Raw genomic sequence first — 24,560 nt, 5'->3', positions numbered from 1 at the left:
AAAAAAAAAAAATCATAATGTTCATCTTATAAAATAGCTCCATAACTTACTGTTACAGTACGCATAGTTCACAGTCTAAACTTCTCACAATAGTTAGCAAAGCCCTCAGATTGATTGTTTGTGACAAACGACCTATACATTGATCTAATACTTTAACTCATCTATAATTGGTCAGCATACTTTAAAAAGAAGGCTGACTCAGATTATAAATTACCACTTTTGCTGGTAACCGTTTCACTTGTCCACAGAGCAAAAGCTTGACAACAAACAATGGAAGTAGCATCTAGTGTTATTATTATTACACACAGACAAAATATAATGCTGTTCATATATTATAATGACATGATGAAATATGTATAATGCAAGGAAAGGTCCTTATGTGGTAGCAAAAAGATTCACGCTACCAGCTCACACAATGATACAGAATATTACAGGGAATTTCAAGCAGGGTTCAACATGAAGCTCAAAAGATCCTGTAATAAAATCTGCTTCATTACATCTACGCCACTCTTTATCATTAAAAGGTTCCTTTCGTTTGTTTGAAATTTTGCCATTAAACTTTTATGATAAACAAGGTCGGATCTGCTACATTAAGCCCCTGGCTGAATAGACCCCATATTATACGCTGATATTCAGATCATTCTCAGCCAAAAAAGCTATTATATATTTATTTTTACAAAAGATAAAAAACATAAATGAATTAATTAATAAAGTAGAGAAACAAGGTAGTCAAAAATCCACAGTATGTGTCCAAAGCAACTTGGGCCACTTCAAGAGAGTGTGTTTTGAAAACGGCAGTGAAGAGAGAATCAAATATTAAGAAACGCAGTGCAACGATGATCAAAATGTGCCAAACGTTCACCTACAGTATTATTTATAGTACTGCATTTTCTACTACGACCCACTTTTTCAAAGAGATGTTCTGTGTTTGCTCTTTTCAAATGGGAAAACATCAAAACACTACCAAAGTGTTGAGATAAGCTACATGTATCTTAGGTGGAGGTAGAAAGATGTACTGTATGAAACATCATTATGTCCGTATCATAAAAGTGAAAAACTACTTCGGTATTATCTTATTATTTTCTCTTATTAAGACTGAACGATGACCTACTGTGGAGAAACACAAGTCTGAATATATATTTACATAATTCACAAAAAACTCTTTAGATGTGTGCAAAAAAATTGTAAAAAGTGAAGCACTTTGTGTATCTATGAGTGTGTCGGTCTGGTGTGATATGTGTGGCAGTGTGGATTTGCTCCAGTGTGGTTGAATTTGGCACAGTGTGTCCATAAGTTTCATATCCAGTGTGCATATGCTGAGACAGGGTGGATTTTGCTCAAATGACGGTGCTGAAGGTGTTGTCTCAAGCGGTCTGATTCAGAGCCCACCGCCTCCTGCTTTTCCAGTCTCTCTCTCGCTCTCTCTCTCTCTCTCTTTCTGCCTGTCAAATTCTCCTTCTCTCTCCACTTTCACACCACTGTGCTCACAGAGGGGTCTGACAGGTTGAGCTGGCCGGTAATGTCCGTGGGATATGGCTATAAATGAGGAGGAAACAGAAAAAGGAAAAGTAAGAGCAAACATATTTGCACACTGTACCTCCTGGTATTTAGTTCACGTTTGTTATGACGGAGGCAATCTCTCCACCCACTGCAGGCCGTGTTTATCTGTCATCCCGAATAATTTGGCTGCGTTTTAAAAACAGACAGGCCTCCTTGGACTGTGGCTTAAGATAAATAGAGTGAACGAGGTAACGGATTCATTACCGTACAATTGCTTCCTTAAAGGATCATTGCTCACGCTTACAGTCCCAAATGAATATGCTTCCTTAAACGGGTACCGTATATCAACACACGAAAATATCTGTACTAGAAACCTGTAATGGCACAAACGAGAGCACTCTGTCTCCTGGCCCACGGGTAATAATTTACCTGACCTAGAAGTACTGTCACCATAGTAACTGTCCTAATGAAATATGACAGCCGGACCTGATATGCAGCACAAGGTGCAGTTCATTCCAGTCTGCCACAGGTTTCACCTTCAGTATCTCTCGATTTCTGAATGATTCTATAGTATTATTGTACTGAAAGTTGTATTTTGATACTCTCCGCATACGAAAATATCTGTGAAAAAGGTTGACATTTAATTAAAGGAATAGTTCACCCATATGTCATCATTCACTCAGCCTTATCGTTATTCCCAACCACTTTTCTTTCTTCTGTGAACCACAAAAGAAGATATTTTGAAAATAATGTCTATGTTTTTTGTCCATGCAAAGAAAGTCAATGGGGTCCAGTGTTGTTTTGGACCCCAAGTTTGTATTCCGCAGAATAAAGAAAACATACAGGGCTGGAACGACGATGACGTGAGTGAATGATAATAGGATTTTCAATATGGTGAACTATCCCTTTAATCATGACAACTTTGAGAGTTTATTATCAGAAGGGATATAGTTTTGGTTAGAAGGCTTTAGTGGGTGTTGTGATACCCTCACTCATAACAACGGTGTTTATGGTGTTCCGAGTCAATTCTGAGTCATAACCACAGCGCCCCCTGTCTACAAACAGGGGGAAAGCATAAGAGATCTATTCTACAACAACCAGAAGGGTCATGCTGGTAGAGGAAGAGAGAGGCAGTGTGGCATGTGGTGTGGACACCGACAATCAAAACGCCATTCAAATCCATTTATAAAAAACACTGATAGAAAAGAAAAGGATGGTTAGGACTGTGATGGGTAAACATCAGTTCAAAAAGACATTTTGTCACTTTTTAGGTAGTCGACTTTGTATCTTTAATCTGAACCTATTCTACCTTCATCTTTGAAAAATATTTTATAATATCATATCAGGTTTTGTTAAGAATGCATTCTGTGAGCACCCTCACCTCTGATTTAAACCATCTTACTGAGGGAGAAATCAACTGAAATGTGAGCTGCCAATCAGAAATAATTTTGCAAGTTGAGGGTGTATGCAACAAAGCCCCAGGTCAATCATTGCCATACTCAGAAAATGTCTAGCGAGCAATTGAAAAACAACCCAGTCAATTGAAGTAATGCAATGAAATAGTCTGTGTTTGTGCTTGCACATTTGTTTGTATTGAATCCTCAGAGCCGGTAGCTGTTTAGTTTGAGAGCTACGTCTTATTAAACCTGTGGGACCAAGGAAACACAGTGAGGAGGCGGTTTGTGTGAACAAACTCATGTGGGAATCTAGCTCTGAGAGTTCAATACATTGTAAACGTAGACACAAAACCCATCTGAGCAGCATTTCCTGAAAATGAAAGGGTTTTTTTATTCATAGAACTGCAAAGAAAACATTGAATGGTTAAAAATAAACGCAGAGATCTTGGTAGTGCATGCCTGTCGGGGGAACAGCCTAGGTTATTTTAGCGTCGCTCGTCTTTGGCTGTTAATGTCGATACCGTGCATCGTGGGAGGCATACAGGGGGACTTTGTGAGAGCAACCACATTAAATGGGACAATAAAAGGAGAATGAGGTACATGGAAATAACCGTTACAGGACCGAGCGATGAGAGGAGAGACACACGAGTACACAAGAAAGGAGAAAAGAAAACGTGAAAACAAAGCTTAAATTCACATCCAGGTTAGGCACGGGAGAAAGACCAGTACGGGCGCTAAGACGGAGAAGCTACCTCGCCACCCTCCTGAGAGGTAAACCCACTAGCCCCCCCAAAAATCTGCTCCTCTGTTCCCTCTCCACACTTTCTCTGGCAGCTAGATCCCTGATTGGGCTTTCCCAACAGATGTCTGGATGGAGTATAGATGGCTGACTGACAGACATGTGGCCGTGACTGTAACTCCATGTGTGAGGGTGAAGATATTCTGAGATGAGACGTTTGTTTGGAGAGGAGAGATGAGATGACAGGAGAAAGGAAGAGAGCGAAAGAAACAGGGCAGGCCAAGGAGGAGGAGAAAGAGGAAAAGAGCGAGAAGATAGAAGTACAGGCAGGGCGTCATTTTCTTAATCTTCTTACCGTGTCTTTGGACGACCTACGTCTCTTGATGTTGGAGGCCAGGTTGGTACTGATGGACCTAAAAGAGGCTTTCTTTTTGGGGTCGGGCTCTGCTCTACCATTTTTCCTATCCTAAAATAAATATACAGTATATGTAGAACAATTATTCGTGCTCTCTGGAAGAGCGCGTTTGGTTTCCAACCATCACCACCCACCTCGACTACGAAAGCTACTGAATAGCACTACCCTGCTAATTTTAGTGCTAATCACAATTAACGTGGAGTCTCCTGTCAATCCTGGCTGTGAGTCAGAACGGTCCATTCGCGCACCCACAGCGTTCTACAAGGAAAGAGGACACTGGCATAGACTGGATGAGAATGTGTACAGAAAGTCTTACTTCGAATCTTTTACAATCCTGATATTCTAGAGAGGGGAAGAGGAGGACTTCTGTGGATTGTGTGATCAGACCACACTCATCCACAGTTCTGCAACTCCGTAAATGGAAAGCCAAAGCATTAGCAAAAGAAAAAAGAAAAAGAAACGTAATTGGATGTGGGGGGGGGGGGGTGGGTCGGGGTCCATTTTGAAAGGGATAAGATGTTCTTGTGTTGTCAGGGAAAATGAATAACTCATCAATAAACAATCGAAACTTAACACAGTCCCTTGGCATTATACCCCAGTGAGGGTATAATGGGCATATGAAGGAAGGAGAAAGGGATGTGCAGGCTCATAAGAGGAGACAAGAGCGTCTGGAGGGGGGTGGTGAATTCAACCAGAAGACATGCAATAGATGGAACCAAAAGGGGAATGCAAAATGAATGACATGACAGTTGACCTTGGCTGGCACCGTCACTCCCTCATTTACTAGCACATTTGGACCATGTGTCTGATCCCCTACAGTGAGCGACTCTAAATGTGACCATCTGCAACTGCACTTTACTTTACAGCTATACAATATATGAATAATTATACCACAAACAGGTTAGTGAACCAGTTTATATTGTTTAAAACAAATGTGCCAGGTTCTTAAAAATGTACTCTTTGTATTCATGTTTGTTTCACATGGTTACACAACATTTTCGAGTCAACAAATTGAAACTTTTCTTGAAAATGTTTTTTTTTCAAAACCAAGTACAGAACCGAAAATGCATTATTTATATATACACTTCTCAAGGGAGTGACATTTCACAACCTGAACTAACTTGCCTTGTCATTAAAAAATAGACATCAAATGATCTAATACTTAATTGATTTGTGAAACAGACAAAAAGATCTGCAGAGTTCCCCTCTAAATGAATTTTAATCCAATGTCCAAAGCCAAACAAAATGCTTCTGTAAAGTAAAGTGCATTTTTTGTGAGATATTTTAAATTCTTTTAGCATTTGTGAATCATTAGTTACTGTCTGGCTCTCTCAAACAACATTACAAAAGAAACGAGACAAAAAATGCCCACAATAAGGTTTTCACATAATGCATTATTGGTTTTTCTAGAAAGGGTGACCGTACAAGCGCCTTTAACCGTCAGTGCTTTCATCCATTGCATTTCAAAGCCCTGTGATGACAGAGGCAGTGCCCCTGGAGTGGGCAGCTAGCCCACATCACACGGGTGCCTGATCTGCTCCTGGCTCGCTCTGGTTTGAAATGCAAATGCATCCAGGGCAGATCTGCCTGTTCATGCATTCAGGAAGCAGTTGTGTGTATGGCTTTTGCATACGTTGCATGTGCACCTGGAATGAGCGTGGCGGTTTTAGTGTGTAATAATTGATTTTAGCTTTCAGGAAGGAATTATTCATCGGCACACTCGGTCGCCATTAGCGCTGGTTAAACATCCATATTTGCCCATTCAGATGGGGATTACATGGAGGCTCATTTGCAATTTAATTATATAAGCATTATTTTTCTTTTATTCGATAAACAGTGGGAGGAAAATCATCAAAAAGACCTTGTCTGTGGTCAAATAATATTTTTTTGTTCATCTCAAATTATGAGCCTTCAACAATTCTGGACCTCTGACTGGACGTGGGAGGCATGTGTGGGCGTATTAACCGTGCAACACTGTCTTGTGACTCAAGTAGGCGGGAAAGCCCGAAGGTTAAAACGCTTAACTCCCTATAACATGACTCTCTGATGTGTGAAGTCAATCAGCTAGCTGTTGGCTTTGATACCGCACTGACACTGGATATTAATAGTTAGATTTAGTGTTTTGCCTTGTGGTGAAATGCCTGCTACGCTCAATGACTTGAATCCCATCAGGAAAAGTAATCTCGCTTCAACAACTCACTAACTTTCACAGAAGTTCATAGCTATGGTCATGTGTTGTGTAAGCCAGCAAGTCTCAAACGGGCGGACCTTGGTACTTTTGCCATCATCCGGGCATCATGTTGGCCTGTGACCCATTGTGTATGGATACAGCTGGAGGCCAGCAGCGGACAAACACTGATCTGTTTAGGGCGTGAGGAACCCAGCAGGGACAGTCAGACGGCCTGCTCAGCATGCGTCTTCCTGACTCCACAGCAGCCCCACAGGCTCCTTTAATGTGTGTGTGTGCATTTGTCAAGCTGCTCAATAAAAGCAATGCCAGTGGCAGTAGTAAGGCTGCAGGAGCTACTTTATCATGCTGAGCGTTTCGATTGGATGGTAAGAAATGTGTCTTTGCATGGATCTGCTGAGAACCACTCTTATCATTACTATAAAGGATTTATTTTGGACACTTGTGTGCTGTTGCATGGCCAAATGGCCAAATTTATGAATTGGCCTGTTATCTTTTTTCACCTCGAGGCATTGTTGTACAGCTGTGAGGTTCTATATATTTATCAGAAGTTCCCAATCACACTGTATTATAAACAGTATGTAACTCTGGATTATTCTTTGCTTTCTTTGAGTATTTGTGCTTTGTTGTATTATCTAAAGCAGTATTTTTAAAGTTTTTGATGCCAAAGACCCATTTATATAATATGAAAAGGTTATTATGCATGATACTTTAAAGACAACATATTGTTTCATAAATTCAATTATTGTCCTTGTACTAAAGCCAAAGCGAATTATAAAAATCTGGAAAATGTTTACTTATGTTAATTTGACTTGACATTATTAAGCTTGCTTTCAGCAATTACAAAACAAATTTTAAATGAAAAGGTTTGTCTTTTTCAGATTTATAAACCTAAAAATACTTACCATTTAATTACCCTTAAATTGATTACAAGTGAAAGTAAAGACTTAATTTGTTGCAAAAAATTCTATTTCAAATAAATGCTGTTCTTTTGAACTTGAACCAAGAACCCTGAAAGAAAATTAATTTGTACAAATAAAATTTTACCAACTCAGGAATAAATAACTTGCTAAAATATATTCAAATAGAAAACAGTTATTTTAAATTCTAATAATATTTTTGCAAGATTACTGTTTTTACAGTATTTTTTATCAAATAAATGCTGCCTTGGTGAGCATTAGAGACTTCTTTAAAAAATATATTTAAAAAAAATATCTTATTGACCTCAAACTTCTGAACGTAGTGTATAAATATTTTTCCAAACGGTATAAATGGGTCTTTACATATGAAAGCTTATAGTTGCTTTATATTTTAGGAAGTGTATCAAGTGAAGCTCATTGTAAGCTCACCCTTTTATACTCCCTTGTACAAAAAAAAAAAAAATCATTAAAAGAGTTTAGCATGCATTAATAATATTGACAAACGCTTCAGTTCACTGTAACATTCACTGCTCAGTTTGACTGCCTTATTTGGCTGTTCTCTTTGAGTTCACTTTGGTGATGTGTTAATTTCTGCCTCATTATGACCTTTAAGTCACATCATGAATGGATAACAGACTATGAGATTTCTTCATTCTGTGGCAGAAACCAGTGGTTAGCTGCAGATTGGCCTTTTGTTGGCTCTAATAACTTCCAGCAAGAGTTTGGGGGTTGGGAGGCGGCTGTACCTGTAGGTTCTTCCTCCAGACATTAACTGCTGCAAAGGCCAGCTGCATTTGCTTCCTGCGTGCATCCTTATGCCGTTTGTACGCAATCTCAATGAAGATGAGGAAGATCCCAGCAACGATGCCACCAGCAACCAACATAAACACGCCTGCGTGGTGAAAAATACATTTGATTATTTCCAAACAGTCTTCAATGTGGCAAAGAGGGCAAAAGACAGAGACTATTAATAAGGGCCGTTCATACTGACAGATTTGCGTTCATTTTTTGGCAACCTGAGCTTCAGTGACCATTGGTGATATGACAAAGTTGGTTTTAATTTAATGCAAATGAGCAGAGGCATGTTGTGGCAATCTTCTAACTCGCACAGCTGGATACCACGGTCGAGTAGAAAAGCCTACTAGCAACCAACGGCACAGAGACTCGACGAACTTGAGGGATTTGATCACTGTCAGTGTCTGTCAACAAACCTCTAAAAAGCAAAAGAGATCCTGTGAGAGGTGGATCATACCTGCCATATTCTCAAAAGTGAGTGTGGCTGGTGCATTGCTTCTGGAGTCACACTCCTGATAACGGACCCAGGTTTTATCCAAGTCCTCCATGAAGCCATTCTCATGGGAACTATTAATTCAAAGACCCAACACATCAGCCAAACAATCCGTTATTCCATAAATAGAAACAGTTGACATGTGATTGCGGTAAGCCTAGGGATTAGCTGAAAGGAACAGAAAAAAAAAAGAGAAAAACAAACAAAAGTATAGCAGCGTACTGTGGATGATTAGTCTTGGCTGAGATTACCTGAGGATGGCCAGTGAGACGTTTTGCTTCCATGGACTGTCTTTGCGCATGCCAATACCGAATCCAGAGCGGAAGAACAGTTCGCCTGTGGTGACCAGGTCACATTTCTGCGAGGCCTCAAACTCCAACACTGCTGAATCCCATATAAATGCGTGGAGTTTGCTATGAGAAGAGAAAAATTTTAATGAAAATATGATAAGTCTTGCATTTTTGCCATTTAAAATTCTTTATCTTTACAATACCATTCAAAGATTTTTTTTAATAATTTTGAAAGAAGTCTGTTATGCTCTCCAAGGCTGCATCTAATTGATCAAAAATACAGTCAAAATGCAATATTGTGAAATATTATTACAATTTCAAATAACTGCATTCCATTTGAATATATTTTAAAATTTAGTTTATTCCTGTGATGACAAAGCTGAATTTTCAGCATCATTATTCAGTGTCACATGATCCCTCAGAAATCATTCTAATATTGCTGATTTGGTGCTCAAGAAACATTTCTAATTATTAATGATTTTGAAAACTGCTGCTTAATATTTTTGTTGAAGCCATGATACATTTTCCCCCTCAGGATTCTTTGATAAATAGAAAGTTCAAAAGAAATGAGATCCCAGATTTTTATAGTCTTAGACTTCTGCTCACCACTGTATTTAATAATTAATTTGCACCTCTACTACACTTTACACAAACAGCATGAAGAACTTGCATCTTCTAAATGGAAGTAATTCCTGGTGATTATATACAACTCCAGATGTAAAAAAATTGTAAGGGAAATGTATTACTGGCAGTCTGCCATCTGTTCCTTTCTTAGCCTTGTAGTGAAGGTCTTTCTTTAAAATACAACTCCCTGCCCTGCTTTGTATTCAGCAGCAACAATACTGAATCACACTAACAGGAGTTTAGCCTCTCTCTGCTCTTCACAGACTCACTGAGGAGAGAGGAATATGTCATCCTTTATACTGAATAGAAATTTATCTCTCTACAGTCCACTTCCTGGCATTGATATCTATGTCCGGCCCCTAAAGGGAGCTTTAAAACAACAGCTTCAAATAAACCTGTTCTGGCATAACAAAAAATAACAATACTTTAAAAAATATAATTAGGGGAAACTCTTATTGCTGACTGACTTGTCTCGCACGGCCTGGATGGCTTCAGCGGCGCTCTCGTAGTTGTGCTTTTCCATGTGGCGGTACATGGTGCTAAGCTCAACTTGGCGCCGGAAGTAAATGTCCACAGAACTCTGCTTCACTGTGGCGTAGATGAACTTGTCTGATGGGTTTCGCAGCTGGAATACAAGGTAACAGTGGGACGGTCTGTATGAACTGTTATAAATGGGTGCTACGCAAGATAATTTAAGTGTTTATTCAAAACATGCTGAATAATTAAAGTAAACTGGTGTTTGGTGTCTGCAAATCCAAAATTTTGACTTTTTTGTCTTCAATTACATGAAATATTTCTGAGTAAAACAGCTGTGGGAATAGAGGCAAACCAAGGTAAGTATGACCTAAAAATGTTAAGTGAAGTCATACTGCTGTGCATCTACAACTGTAAATGTATAAATATCTCATATTAGAAAATACCATTCAGAATATACATATACCCCTTTGATTTTAATAGATTCTTTATTCCTATTTATTTTACATTTATTCAAATGTTTACATTCAGTCCTTTGCTAATTTTTCAGCCCACATGGCAGAATTGACATGGATTGTTATGATGAAACATGGCAAATAAAAATAACCTTTGCTAACAAATGACCCATAATTATGTGTCCTTGACAAGTTTAATTATATGTGGTGTTTTTATGCCGTGTGAAATGTGAAATCTCGGTGCACAGTAATTTAGAGTCCTATTTGATGATCTGTTGTATAACATGCAAAGCTGCTTCATATTTAGTGCTCACCCTAGGGTCGTTGATGCCGGTAATGCGCTCCTCAGGCCGATCCAGCACTAGGAAGGCTGCCAAATTGGCAGTATAAGATGCAACTATAATCATAGCAAACCCAGCCCACACCATACCTAAAATCCTTGCTGAAAAGCTCCGAGGGGCACCTGCGAATGTAAGCGGGGAGGTGAGAGAGATAAAGAAAATGATGCTTACTGCAAAATCAATCAAACACAGAGTCAGCAATATTTCCACCTCACAGGGGCGATAGACTGAATAATAATCTCTCGTTGCTGATGTCTACCTTCTCCAATTCCGGAGTTCAGAAGTACACCCCAGGAGAACCACATAGCAGAGGATAAAGTGAGGGCATCTTCTTCTTCCTCTTCACTATTTACTTTAAACCTTCCAAACGGGCTGCAGGGCAAAGCGCATATCAGTCAGAGGCAGATGCTTTTAGACTGCATCCATAAAATGTTGTTCATATTCAGACACACTTCTGAGATCTTCTGCAAACTTTTGTAATATCAAGCTACATTCTTACATCTGTGTGTTCAGCCATTTCTACATCTATCCAAGGATGAGTTTTAAAGGGATAGTTCACTGAGAAATGAAAATCCTGTCATCATTTACTCACCCTTGTTGTTGCAAACCTGTTTTAATTTCTTTCTACTGCAGAACACAAAAGAAGATACTTCAAGGAACGCTGGGATCCAAACAACATTGGACCCCATTGACTTTCATAGTATGGAGGGGAAAAAACAACAACACTGAGACATTTTTCTAAATATCATCCATTGTGTTCCACAGAAGAATGAATGACAAACAAGATTGGATAAACTATCCCTTTAAGGTGTCATGCATGTAACAAGTCTTCCTTTACCTGAAACGGTCTAATAGGTAGAGCATCACCGCCACAACATGGACCGATAGACCCACCAGTAACCACAGAGTGCTCTGAAAAGGCTGCATGAACGAGTCCAGTGTACTGCGTGGTATTTCCTGCAAAACAACACAGCTTTATCCAATCCAACAAACACCACCCACATTGCCACATGCATCGCCATATGGAGCATCAAATGGAGTCTACATCTACGCTGGTTAGAGGTGTATTAATAGATTTCACTGTACTCCAGAGTCAATTGATTTATCACAGCATTTTCTCAGTACAGAGATAAGCCCACTTCAGGGAATTCAATTAAATCAAGAAACTGTAATGCTATTTCCGCCCTAGAAAGTCATGTTCTCAGAGGATTTTTCCAAAAATTAATTACATTTTATATACTTTATTTAAAACTTAGCAGTCATGAAACTGAAATTAAACTGACCCTAGATCTTCATCTATTATTTTCTTATTGCCCACAGGAAATAATGCCGTTTTAAAGGGATAGTTCACCCAAAATGTACCAATCTTATGTTGTTCTAAAGCTCTTTAACTTTTTTTCTTTAGTGGAACAGAAAAGGAAGATATTTTAAAGAATTGTTTTTGCCCATACATTGAAAGTCAGTGTGGTTCAGAACAAAATTTGTCGCCAAGCCATTGACTTCAAATTTTTATTTTGGGTGAACTATCGCTTTAAAGACTGTCCTGTTGATCTGTTGGTCATCTGAGACTCACCTTTTTGACAAGTATTGTGAGCCCCTGGTACTTGAACGGTTTCGAGAACTCTATGTACTGGGCTCGTTCATTGTTGATAGTAAGTGGAGCCACGATCATGTCTGCCAAGCCACTCAGGAGCTCTCCCATCATGCCATTCCACTCCTTCTTGTTGCTGTTATTTACCTGGTATCAGGAAGATAACGTTATGAAATGTCATGCCTAAATGCGCTTCTTCTAAATTTCTAAATGCATATTTCAGCAGATGCTTAATGGCATCTGTGAAGAAAGACTTGAAAATGCGCAGACAAGCCTAGTTGCATGACCTTTGAAAAGACATGCAAGGCTACAGGCAGGTGAAGAATCAATAAAGTTATCATATTACTCACACGCTCCTGAGTGCCAAATTTGCCATCAGCCACTAGATGCACTTCATAGGTAAAGTTCATTGTCATTGCAAGTTTGATCAAAAGATCAATGCAGAACCCATAGCAGCACTGAGGCACTATGGGGCGACCTATAGAGACACACAAGCCAGTCAAATCTGGACAAAGCACAACTTTGGTCCAAAAATATACAAACATAATAATACATAATGCCTACCTGGAATGGTCTCATTGGGGCCAGTGCAGATTACTTTTTTGATCAGGACTCCATTTACAGTGTACTCTTCCTTGCATGTTCCATCTTGTAACGTCGGTTTGACATAGACAAAGGGCTCTTGATGAATGGTGACAATCTACCAAAGAAACAAGTGAACTGAATGTAAACGCAAGGGGTTTTTAAGAAGAAAAAAAAATGATGCATCAAAACCCCTGCAATGAAGTACCTTTAATCTTGTTGACATCTGATAGCCTTTCGGCTTTTCAGTTTCTCCTCCTGGCCAAATAATCTTCCTCTGAGAGTTCATTACGACCTAGAACAAAATATATTCTGTCATTCACCTTCATTAATTTCCATTACTATACATTTGTCTAACTTCACTGCATTTTTAAATAATGTAAATGTTTTTTGTTTTTTTCCCACATTTTTTTTAGATAGTCAATCACTTTTAAAACATTGATTTTGTTTATTGTTAAATCCTACACACTAATACCATGTCAGTTTGTATTAAGGGAATTAATAGCTACTTCAAATTAATGATGAATTATAGTATATTTATAAATGAACCTTTATCTAGATAAATAACTGCTGTAAAAAAAGATTTTGTAAGCTGACCCCAGACAACATTGCTGTAGAATCCACTTCACAAACTACATTGTGAAGTGATGCTCAATGCAGAGCCAAATGAAGACCAGCTCCCCCTCTCTGGACGTCATGGGTGGAACATGATTTAGTCCAGTTCTGTTGATCTAATAGGTGGATGGGTATGATTATTGTTAGGGTTAGGGTGTGGTTGGACTTTTTAGCTCCACCCACTATGCCCAGATTACATTCAGAGAGGGGGAGCTGGACTTCACGCTCCACCCATTGGCTCTGCAATGAGCAGCCTCTCTTCATTATTGGATCATGAAACTTAATGCTGTGAACTTACTGTAAAGTGTTACAATAAAATTAGTGTGCTAACTGTCCCAACTGTTAAAATAGCAATGTTTGTGTGAAGCTGAAGGACAGCTCATTAAAAAAGACTGAGCCAATTTCATACTTGCGAGCCATTGTAGACGCCCACTTGCACCAGCCGGGTTTTCTGGTAGTTCAGAATGCTGTAGTGGGCGAACCTCCTGTCTCCGTCATCATTAAACTCCACGCGGCCTGTTAGGCCATCTGGATACTTGGATGACATCAGTACTCTAGTACACCAGAGGGGGGGTTTTAGAAAAGGCACAAAATGCTCATTTAAACACAAAGGAAGACATTGACGATGACTGGAAGTAATGGAAGTTTACCAAGAATTCAGAGATGGGAGATGCAGGCATGTCTTAGGAAAAGACATTAAAACTAACTAGGGAAGATTTAGGGGGTGTCATGTGGGGTGGAGACGGATGGCACGTAATGTGCAGGCACAGACATAGGAGAACAGAAATGACACCTGTAAGGGTCTCAAATTGGGTCTCAAATGCAAATTGGTACCACCAGATTTCACAAGGCCAATGTAATCAACAACTTAACAGGCTTGATGTGTCCTTGCACTCGATTATTACTCCTTTTGAGGAGTGAAGGCATGGTTTTAGAAGCAAAATGCTTGCGATTTCAATCTTTGTGGTGTGAAAGCTTCCACTCTTGTCAGTGCCAGACCAGTGGTAATGTATGATAATGCATGACAGCAAATGGATGGTTGGTTGGAAAGCTAGCAAATGCTAGCCAGCGCGTATCCCTGGCCTCACCGTTTGAAGAGTGGGCCAGTCTTCCAGATGTTTGTATTGCCAACACAGCCTCGAGGAGGCTCTGTGATATTCTCCTTCTCAAAGAGCTCCTGAATGGACTGGGCCACCACAGCCACGGCATCGTAGATGTGTGCAGACTCGTTCTTGCCATTGATAAGCTGAAGGCCGAGCAAGCCTGCCCAGTTGACAACATTACATGGTGTTGGCCAATGCCTCACAACACGACTCTCACTTCAAGAGCACGTCAAGGCATACTCATAATAAAGAAATGCACACATTGCCAGAGAGAGAAACAAACGTGCATTGCATATGAGCGACGAATTGTCTCAAGACAGACAGAAGGGCTGTGAAAGTCATGGGGGGATTAGGACAGGGTCAGCACTGAGCAGAATGATGTGAAGTTGAACATGGATGTGTATATAAAGAAGCCGGAAACAAAGAAATGCGGTTGTCGCTTACCATCGTATCCACACCTCAATGTGGAGGTAGGAAAGCACCACTTATAAATAAACTCATGACAGCCAAACCTTAAAAATGTATGCACATTCAAACCAATATGGATTACCACAACTCTCTATTGCATCATTTGTTGTCTACTGAAAGAAAGGACAAACACTCAAAAATGAAACAAATTAAACATTAGACATAAAGCACAGTACAATGAGTAAAGAATCACTGTGTTTAAAACCTTTAAACATGCAGATGTTTAAACGTTTAAACACGCAAGTACAGCACAGACACTGATTTCGTCGGTGGGGATTGCAAATTGTAATCGTATAAAAAGCTTAAAAGGCAAACATGTTCAGTTTGTTAAACAGCCTAAGAGAGAGAGAGAGAGAGAGAGAGAGAGAGAGAGAGAGAGAGAGAGAGAGAGAGAGAGAGAGAGAGAGAGAGAGAGAGAGAGAGAGAGAGAGAGAGAGAGAGAGAGAGAGAGAGAGGCAGAGAGAGAGAGAGAGAGAGAGAGGCGGAGAGAGAGAGAGACACAGAAGATGAAAATGGAGAGGATGAAAAGTACATACCATCTGGGGCTTCACTCAGTGCTTTACCAGACATCTCCCTTTCTCCAACAAGCCACACGTAACCAGAGCCTGTCATATTGAGATGGCGTGCCGCTTTATAAATGGCTGCGGCTTCATCTTCACTGTGATTGGAAAAAGATTGGTTATAACGGATTGGAGTAAACATCTACAATGTTAATGTTATAAGCAAAAGCCCACATGAAATCTTTGAGTGCAGAACTCCGAAATCAGAGCATTCACTATTGAGAAAGTTCCTCGCGTGTTTCTTTTTTAAATATTTTGGCGAATTTGACCATGCTTTTATTCACCAATGAGAGTGTAAAATACATTTTACCATGTTTAAATCCATTACGCAGAATGCCTAAAATCCCCCCCCCCCCCAAATCAGTCTGCATATTCTGTGTGGGTCTGATTATGAGTGAGTCATGAAGTGCAGACAAACAGTTTGACATTTTGAGGCAATCTCTTGTTAACAAATTAGATGTTGGTTCATTTAACCAGAAAACGGATTATGAAGTGTTTGTACTGAGGCTGGACATCATTTTAGCTTCATTTGCTGTAATTTTTTTTATATTTTAATGTATAAACTCACTGAAATTGTAAGCACAATGAATTGAGAATGTCTACATTCCAATTCAATTCTTGAATCTAAACTGAACTTTGAGATAGCGAACAAGACTTTGGACTTAATTTAAATAAATTGAAATTCGAAGAAATCTAAATACTTGTAATTTACTAGAAAAGCAAACTTTGTCATATTATATTATATTATATTATATATTATATTATATTATATTATAACTTTTGGACTAGGGTAGAAGAACACTTCTTCATTATCTGAATTGCAATTCAGTAAATTTATCATCCCCTCATTCCAATTCAAAATCCAATTCAACTTTCTGTGAGATGTGGCCAATTCAATTAAAATTCCAACTGAATCGAATAAAGGCCAATTCTCTACTGAAAAATTCACCCTGATACGCAAACATCTTTTTTTAGAATCCTCAAACCAAAGCTTCGCCATATTTATCAGTACCATTTCAGTTTCTTGGCTGGCCAAATGCATTATTCAGCAACATTAGCGATTAGCAGTCTGATGGGTTAAAGGGATACTTCAGGATTTAGCATCAAGCTTTGTCAGTAGAAAACCAGTAGTATTTTCGAATTAATATATTCGCCCCCCCCCCCTCCGATGACGCAAAAATCGTCATCTTGCGTCATTGGAGGATTTTTGTGCCAGAGGCTAAAGACTACAGCCAGTGTTCTGCATGTTTTCACCACGCCCATATGAGGCGGGATCTCACTCACAGAATGTAAAGAGAGTGTCAGCCATCTTTCTGTAGAAGCTAAGCTAACAGGCTCTTGCCTCTTGGTCTGTGTAGAAAGTTTGTATAGTAGGCTAATCACGGTGGCGGAAGGTAGTTTTGAAGTTGAAATGGCAGAAGGGGATTTCAAAGATCTGTTGCGAGAATCTGATGCTCGCGGCTCCCTGTACGAGCCACAATACAGCGATAAACAGTTGCGGGAGATGGAGGAACAAGAGGTGGCCGGAGGGAGACCTGAGACCGGCCAGACTCGAGCTGGGGCAGACTGGCCGTGTCAGTGCTCTCGCTGTGCGCCTATGGAAACAGATATAGAGTCCTATTGCTGTCGCGAATCTCAGCGATGCCATTTTCTTCTGGACGAGATCGCTGAATCCGCAGAGCTTTGAATGTGTAAAAGTGTTAATATTAATTATTTTTTTAATTAAAAGTTATAACTCACATTGGTTGTGGTTCTTTTTATAAACCTTTAGTGTTACGAGTATGGATTAGCCTAGATAATGTATTAGCTTAGAGAAATAGTGATTTCAATTGGAGGAAAACAGTTCATATGCAGAGCTACTAAGCTACACTGTTGACATGGTCCTGCCTTGCATCATATTTTTAATGTGAAAGTCTAAGTTGTGTTATATACATTAGGCTAGTACATCCCGGTACAACGCAATTTAGCACCATTTCGATGGAAATTTATCAAATAACTCACAATGTATCAAAGCAAGCCTAGTTGTATCCATTTTTCGGATTCTGCCGCCTGTAACCGGTAGGCGTGGTTTGGGAGTGGCCTCGTAAGGGCAGCAAAGCAAGTGCATTCTGGGAGTTGTTGTCTTTCAGCCACATGAGTAAAAAATACATTTTCTGCCTTTTCTCAGTCTAGAATGCTTCAATTTCAAAAATAATTACACATTTCTACTATATAGATGACCAATATTAAATACACATTCATCTTCCCAGAGGTGAACTCACCTTGCGGACAGGATGATAACTCTGGCCTCTAGCTCTTTGGCTTCCTGGAGCAGAGCCGTCAGATTTGTGTCTTGGCTGAACAGGAGCACTTTCTCTGCCTGGGATTAGGACACAACATTAGTCAAGTAGTTGACTCATTCCCACAATGAACCATGCTCTTTGAGCGCTTGCGTTTTTTCCCTCTCCTTTTTTTCTTTTTGGGAGGGGGAGGAGGGGGTTTAAAAAAGGAAGTAAAAAAAGTTTCTGAGATAAACTGCTTAAATGAAAAAAAAACATAAGAAAGCTTGGAGCAGGTAAAAAAAAAAGTTCTGCATTTTCGCATGCAAACTCAAGGGAATCAAGATTCCAAGGAAAAACGTGCATGTTACAGGAAAAGGGAGAAGAAGATTGATGCAACCCGAAAGCAAAAAACAGGTGAAGGAAGATGGTGGTGGTGGCTTCTTTCCCAACAAAAAATAAAAAACCAACAAAAAAGAAGAAATGCTGCAGAAAGGTGGGAGTAACATCTGGACAGTGCCTGTCCCACACGACCAGATCTCCACGCACGGTGTCAAAAAGAATAGACTTGCAATCTTGCTGGCTTCAATACATGCATTCCTTTACACAAAAATAAAAAAGTGACAGGTGGGGGAGCGAGTTTTTGTATACGCTTTAACAGAAAAAAATAACCCATTCTCGATTGAAATCATAAAAGGAATCCAAACAAATAAATAGACGTGCTGGCAGGATAAGAATCTCTGGAATCGGTTTGTTGATTGTTTGACTGTTTTCTAGTGGCTACTTTCATATAACGTTTGGGGCGGCGTGCATTGACCATGCAAATATACCTTGGGTCCTCGCTTGTTGTCAAAGGACAGTTGGTCGAGGTTTTCATAGTTCCTGTTTTTACTCTGATGAATAATGTGCACAGAGAAAATATGCAGACACAGAATATTATAAACAGTTATATATGGTGCGCAGTAAAGCATTCCAACAAATCTCCACTTTTCTGCTTCAAATTGGGAAACTCTAATCCTGGGGCTTGCAAAAACATCAACAAACCTTATCTATCCTTGCAAATGGTCTAAACCGGTTCACTCTTATTTCAATGAGCTCACCTCCTTTCATTCTTTTCTCAATATTTCATTTTAATTTAACCTTCTCACCTGGACTCAATTAAAACACCTGCCCTGAGTGGGCTTCCTTGCATTACCACAATTAATAATAAATGCTAATGTCTTCTGAACTCTATTTCGTTATAATGCACAGCCTAATCGAGTTCACGCCATCCCATCCATCAATTTAAATTTCTCTGTCAACCTACTGTAAAAGAACATCAGCTAAGCCCATGAAGCACAGCAAGTTGCTACCACAAAACATGCCTGTCTAGACATATGGCCCGAAATAACATATTTTAGGCACTTTATCAAGATAATACACATTCTTCAGAGCCACAGAATCTGATGTATAGACAGTCTGTCAAGCATTTGTTGCTTTTGCAGAACAGAAGTAAAATTAAAGAGTAAAATTCTGCTACATTAAATTGATGGACATGGATTATTTGAGATTCTTTTTTTATGCATATACATATTTGTATTTTATGCATATTTGTATTTTTCAAAGAATTTTTTGTGCAGTCAGAATATGCACTAACTAACTGTATTAGGCTTCAGTAGCTGAACATATTCTTATATATATATGGCCCAATGGTTAGAGAGTCAGACTGGTAACCCGAAGGTTATATCTTATATAAACAGTATATATCAGCGAAAATCTGTTCAAAACTATATCACAATAAGCTTTAATATGCAGTGATCCAACCCTGCAGACAATGAGCAGGCAAAGTTTGGCTGTAATAGACACAACCGAAAGACTTTCATGAACCCTTTGTGATTCCCAAAACAGTCTGGGCATGTGCATATAAAAACAGCTGGCCTTGGGGCTGCCATTACTGAACATGACATTGCAACGACATTGCGGGTGTCCTAAAAATACAGCGCCGTGCTAATGGATTCAGATCCTGAAGAAATGTCTCTTTTTACTAAATTACAAATCTTTTTTTTTTTATTTAGACACTGCATATGAAATTTTGAATTACACACATACATGATATGAGTATAATTGTAAACATTAAAGAGGTTTAAAGTTCGCACAGTGTTTAACTACCCTTACCTTCAAATTAATTGTGAAATACTTTCTTATATAATGTGAAATATTTAACAGTGCAAAGCTACACACAAAGAAAACCTATAAATCAGTCACAGTCTGTTGCTGGGAAGAATTTCTCACAGAGTCACACAAACTCAAAGCAACCAAATCCCCTACTGGATTTTTTTGGGTTGATTTTTTGCACAGCCCCAGGCTAAGTCCCTCATTTTGCTCCTGTTGTGGATAGACAAATAGGAGAATCTGACTATGGTAAAAAAGCAATGTGAGATGAGTAGAAAAGTACAAAGTTTTGCAGATAAACCACTTAAGACGCTGCTGATGCCTCTGGCATAAATAATGTTTGCCAATGGAAAGAAATGTGTTTACACAACAGAAAAAAGGAAACATTTAACATATATAGAGGACCTCTGAGATATTGATTACAGGAACACACGCTGACTTACACACGCACACTCATTTAAATACTGGACCGTGTGAGTCTCACCTTCGTCTCCCTCTCCTCCAGCAGGGTTTCCAGTCTTTTCTGTGCCGCTCTGCCCTCATGGTCATCACTCACAATCAGGATGATGTGATTCCACTGAAACTCACGCATCATGTCAAACCACACCTGGGCTTGGTGGGAGTAGGGCGGTACCGTGCGCAGGAAGGAGAGGTGGATGCTCTAAATGGACGGTTGGGGAAAAAAACTGGTGAATCTCAAAGGCCCGAGGCAATTTCAGTTCATTTGGATTTAATCACTTTAACTGTAATTAATTTACAGATGGATCCCAACATTACTTCTTTAGCACGCCAAGATGCCATAAGGCAAAGAGTTTAAGTGAATCTAAAAGAGTCAATCGATCATAACGCTATGTATAGTTTTTAATTAAATGTCTGAAAAGAGGTCCACACTAGAACTGAAACTGAGTAAACATTTATCACATTATTCTGTCCTGATGCAGGAATAGAAAACCATCATGGAGGAGGAGCGTCATGCAAAAATACATTTATATTTATATTTATCCTCCAGAAAAGGTTTCAAAGCTCCAAACAAAGCATATTTTTAAAAAAAAAAGGTTGACTGAAGAAAAGGACAGATGACAATCTACTACAGTGAAACGCAGGTAGAATTTGAATCTGTCTGAACTATACTGAGCTGCAGTCAAAGGCCAGCATCTGGTGGTCTCCCACACTCACCTTATCGGAGTAGATGGACATGCGGGTGGTGAGGCCCACAACAGGGATACGGTAAAAACCAGCCGTGTAGGACACTGGAGTGGGAGTCAGATGGTCGTTGGACTGGGGTGGGTGGCTCACCAAGATCGCATACACCTGAGGATCATAGTGAGGAGAGAAATCTGAGAAAGCTTTGACACAAACACTTCTAAAATAAAAATAAAAAACCCTTCAATTCTGGTATTTTGATACCTATATATTTTGCAATGCATATAATATACATATAAAAACAATATATTAAATGATACAATTTATATATGTACAAACATACTTGACCTAATAAAATCTGGTGTGTAGGCTACTAGAAAATAGCCTATTGATAACCACCATAAAACAGGTGGTAAACTGGAAGACCATAATAATAAAGATTGAATTTGTTACCAAACAAAGACCACTAGGCTAACAAATATGATAATAAAATAATGGCATAAACATTAACTAAACAACATGAAATGTAAAAATAATGATAATCACCTTATCACGTGACTTACTAGATTCAGATTGGTCAATCGCGACGTGTGGCGGTCAAATCTTTAATAGGCTGTGTTATAATTCCCTATATGCAGTGTTCACTTCTAACTATCTGTTGTGTTCAAATTCGCTTGACTTGATAAAATGCGTTCATTCGGAACGCCCTGCTGCGTCATCGAGCACACTCAGCACAGACGAAATTCTAGTTGCGCAGATTTGGAACGCGATGAATAGTTGGTAAATTTTCCCTCATTGCTTCCTGTGAAGTGATAGCCTACGTTATATCCATGTAGGCTACCCCTGTTCCTTATACAGTTTGCAGTGTCCTTTGGACTGAACAACATAAATGCGTCTGCGATCTGGAATCTCAATTGGGACTCCAAATGTGAATGAAGTAAAGTCCACTTAGCATGAGGGCACTACGGTAATATTCTGTTGTTAATGGACGCTGTGCATCATTCCGCTCATCCGGGTAGCTGAAACTGGCGCGACGCTATTTTCAATGTATCGTTTACTTTTGCACGCTTTCTTGTTACAAAAAAAATCTGGCGCCATCTTGCGTTTCAGTTATCGTTTGTAGCGAATATGACTTCAGAGGACCTCAGTAATATTGTTGCAGAGAGTGCTCGTCTTGTTCGTAAACCGATAGTTTTGTAGCCTACATTCTTTGAACTTTTCTCCCTTAATATAATATACAAAATATCTTAAACTCAAATCATATTTCTTGCCACGTATTTATTTATTTGGTGTGATAGCCGTATAGGCTAAGCAGGAAAGCGGCATTATCAATAATGTGGGTAACTGATTATTATAAAATTATAAGAAACATAAATGTTTAGCCTAAATAAAAACAAAATATAGCGTCTTAACCTACGTCAGAATGGAACATCTTGTTTTTCACTGAAAATGATTAGGTTGCAAGATAGCTAGGCTACTTACAAAAAAGTTGACATTAATTTTACAGTATGCACTGTCCTGTTAAATATAATTAATTCGTTTCACCTTATGTTAAGGTAACTTGGAGTTAACCGTTTTTCTTGTAGCATTTTTACATTTCTTTTCCATTTGAACAACATTTTAGCAATATGGAGGGGTTGTAGGCCTAATCATCCACACAACACATGACTGTTTTAGTTAGTTGCCTGTATTTGTTATTGACGCATTTCTAAAACGTGAAGCATTTATTTAACCTTGCCAGACGAGCCAGTTGACAGTAAAATGTCAAAGTGTTGACCTAACATCAGCAGTTTGCAGGTTGGTTGTCATGAACTGCATGCATGCACGCTTGTGTCTGTGCGCGTGCAAGCGTATGTTAGGCGGGTGTGACTTGGATGGTAATCCGTGTTACAGCTTTGAAGTCTATAATCTCTGCCTCCGTCGCTGTGTAATATTCTGATAGAGCTTTCCTCGCAGAACAAAGCAGCTGTTATCTATGAGTCTGGCGCCATGTTGGCCTCGTTTTTCATTAAAATAGAGGCGGAGGGCCAGCGGTGAAGCGCGCGCCTCGTAGAGGGGTTAGACATGCTACCTTAAAAGCTTTACTTATGCTTGGATTTGTATTATTTATATGACGCCACATGAATCACATATCCTACTTTGCATTATTTCAATCTCAGTTCATGTAACCTCTGAGCAGTCTTCTTATGCTCACTCATTGGTATGTCAAAATGGACCCCCGGATCCTGTTGAATGTTTTCACATGCAACAAATAAAAATCGAGATTCGCGACAGCGCTTGACCTTGGAGAAAACAAAGTTACAGTAACTAAATCTGGCTGAAAATGACTGTCATTGAATGTATGCACGTATATGATTCATGATTTTGAATATTTTGTATTTAAATGAATAGCCTGTATTCTTTTTTTTCTCGCGTTTACCAGAAACTATTAGCCTAGTACTAGCTGAAAAACTAACAAAGAACACAATAAAAATATGTAAAAATAAATGAATAAAATGAATGCTTGATTTAAGCCTCTGATATAAAGTAGCTATAGCCTAAATTCACAGGAGTCATCCGGTAACATGTTTTAGATTGATTGATTGATTGATTGATTGATTGATTGATTGATTCTGAGCTTTCTTGACCGCACTTTAAAATAAGCAGTTATTAGAAAATTGTGCAAGTAACAATAATATGTCAGTATCAAAATGTCTCGTTTATTCAATATGATACTGTTAAATTTACTAGCAATTAAGTGAAATATAACTATAGGTTATACAATAAAAAGATAATATTATAGCATTATTTAGCCTATAGATTGGTAAAGATGTTTCTAAACGGGTTTTCTTAATTTATTATTAATATTATTAGTATTAATATTATTAATATTATTTTCAAAAAAATGAGAGCACTAAATGACATGCCACTTAAAAAATTTTATTAAAAATGTATTCGGATGTTTTCAAAATGCGTTTTCCTGATATAATGAGTTGGAGAGACTGGTTTGCGAGTGTTACCTGGTTAGAGATGAGGTCCTCACATACGGAGAGTGCCATCTGGATGGCGTTTGGCTTATGGGTGACTGAAATAGCGTTCATCTTGAACTTATCTTTGCCGTATATATTGTTGGCTTGAGTGACAGCGTCTTTGAACACTTGTTCATATCTCTTCTGACTCAGGACAGCCCCGATATTCACAGTCTTTGGTTCGCATCCTCCTCTCGCACAGGAGCACGAGATGAGGAAGGCGAACAGAACCAGACGCATTTTGCCCTGGATGGCAGAGGAGTCAATCTGAGTGGCCCGTGGAGGATGCGTGTCGATGTCCGTTGATAAGACAGATCCGCTCTCACTGCGTCCTCTCCAGCAGCACTGGAATGCGATCGCCTCAGTCTAGTCCGCTGAGGAATGGGCTTCTTCACTCATTGAGTCCGCTCATGAAACCCGTGCATGTTCAAGAAAACCATGTCAACACGC

The 24,560-nt window shown here is 39.1% G+C and overlaps 1 protein-coding gene across 4 annotated transcripts; it reads right to left on the bottom strand.

The window, feature by feature from the left end:
- On the bottom strand, window positions 1-24,560 carry grin1b (glutamate receptor, ionotropic, N-methyl D-aspartate 1b). 4 transcript variants are annotated; one of them, XM_056257348.1, is made up of 21 exons: window positions 24,102-24,560; window positions 21,136-21,270; window positions 20,444-20,620; window positions 18,639-18,701; window positions 17,812-17,909; window positions 15,527-15,648; window positions 14,508-14,682; window positions 13,829-13,973; window positions 13,013-13,099; window positions 12,787-12,922; window positions 12,573-12,700; window positions 12,205-12,369; window positions 11,470-11,588; window positions 10,891-11,003; window positions 10,605-10,753; window positions 9,829-9,986; window positions 8,699-8,860; window positions 8,412-8,521; window positions 7,906-8,051; window positions 3,992-4,102; window positions 1-1,536 (listed from the first exon to the last, which is right to left on the bottom strand). In XM_056257348.1, exons 1-21 carry the CDS (start codon window positions 24,348-24,350, stop codon window positions 1,471-1,473), a joined length of 2,814 nt encoding a protein of 937 aa, XP_056113323.1. In that variant the 5' UTR covers window positions 24,351-24,560; the 3' UTR covers window positions 1-1,470. The 4 variants fall into 4 exon arrangements, with proteins under 4 accessions (XP_056113323.1, XP_056113325.1, XP_056113324.1 ...); XM_056257350.1 differs by lacking the exon at window positions 3,992-4,102; XM_056257349.1 differs by lacking the exon at window positions 18,639-18,701.

The sequence above is a fragment of the Rhinichthys klamathensis genome, unplaced genomic scaffold (assembly GCF_029890125.1).
Source record: "Rhinichthys klamathensis goyatoka isolate OS25496 unplaced genomic scaffold, OSU_Roscu_1.1 h1tg000137l_1, whole genome shotgun sequence".
NCBI classification, from domain to species: Eukaryota; Metazoa; Chordata; class Actinopteri; order Cypriniformes; family Leuciscidae; genus Rhinichthys; species Rhinichthys klamathensis.
This window is presented reverse-complemented; position numbering and strand designations above follow the sequence as displayed.

What these genes read in the sequence shown, in the direction of transcription:
- grin1b (XM_056257348.1), bottom strand. Translation starts at nt 24,350, where the DNA reads ATGCGTCTGGTTCTGTTCGCCTTCCTCATCTCGTGCTCCTGTGCGAGA. An exon ending in TGTCCATCTACTCCGATAAG is followed by an intron (nt 20,621 to 21,135) that starts GTGAGTGTGGGA and finishes CCGTCCATTTAG; the next exon opens with AGCATCCACCTCTCCTTCCT. An exon ending in AGATGTCAACAAGATTAAAG is followed by an intron (nt 12,923 to 13,012) that starts GTACTTCATTGC and finishes TTTCTTTGGTAG; the next exon opens with ATTGTCACCATTCATCAAGA.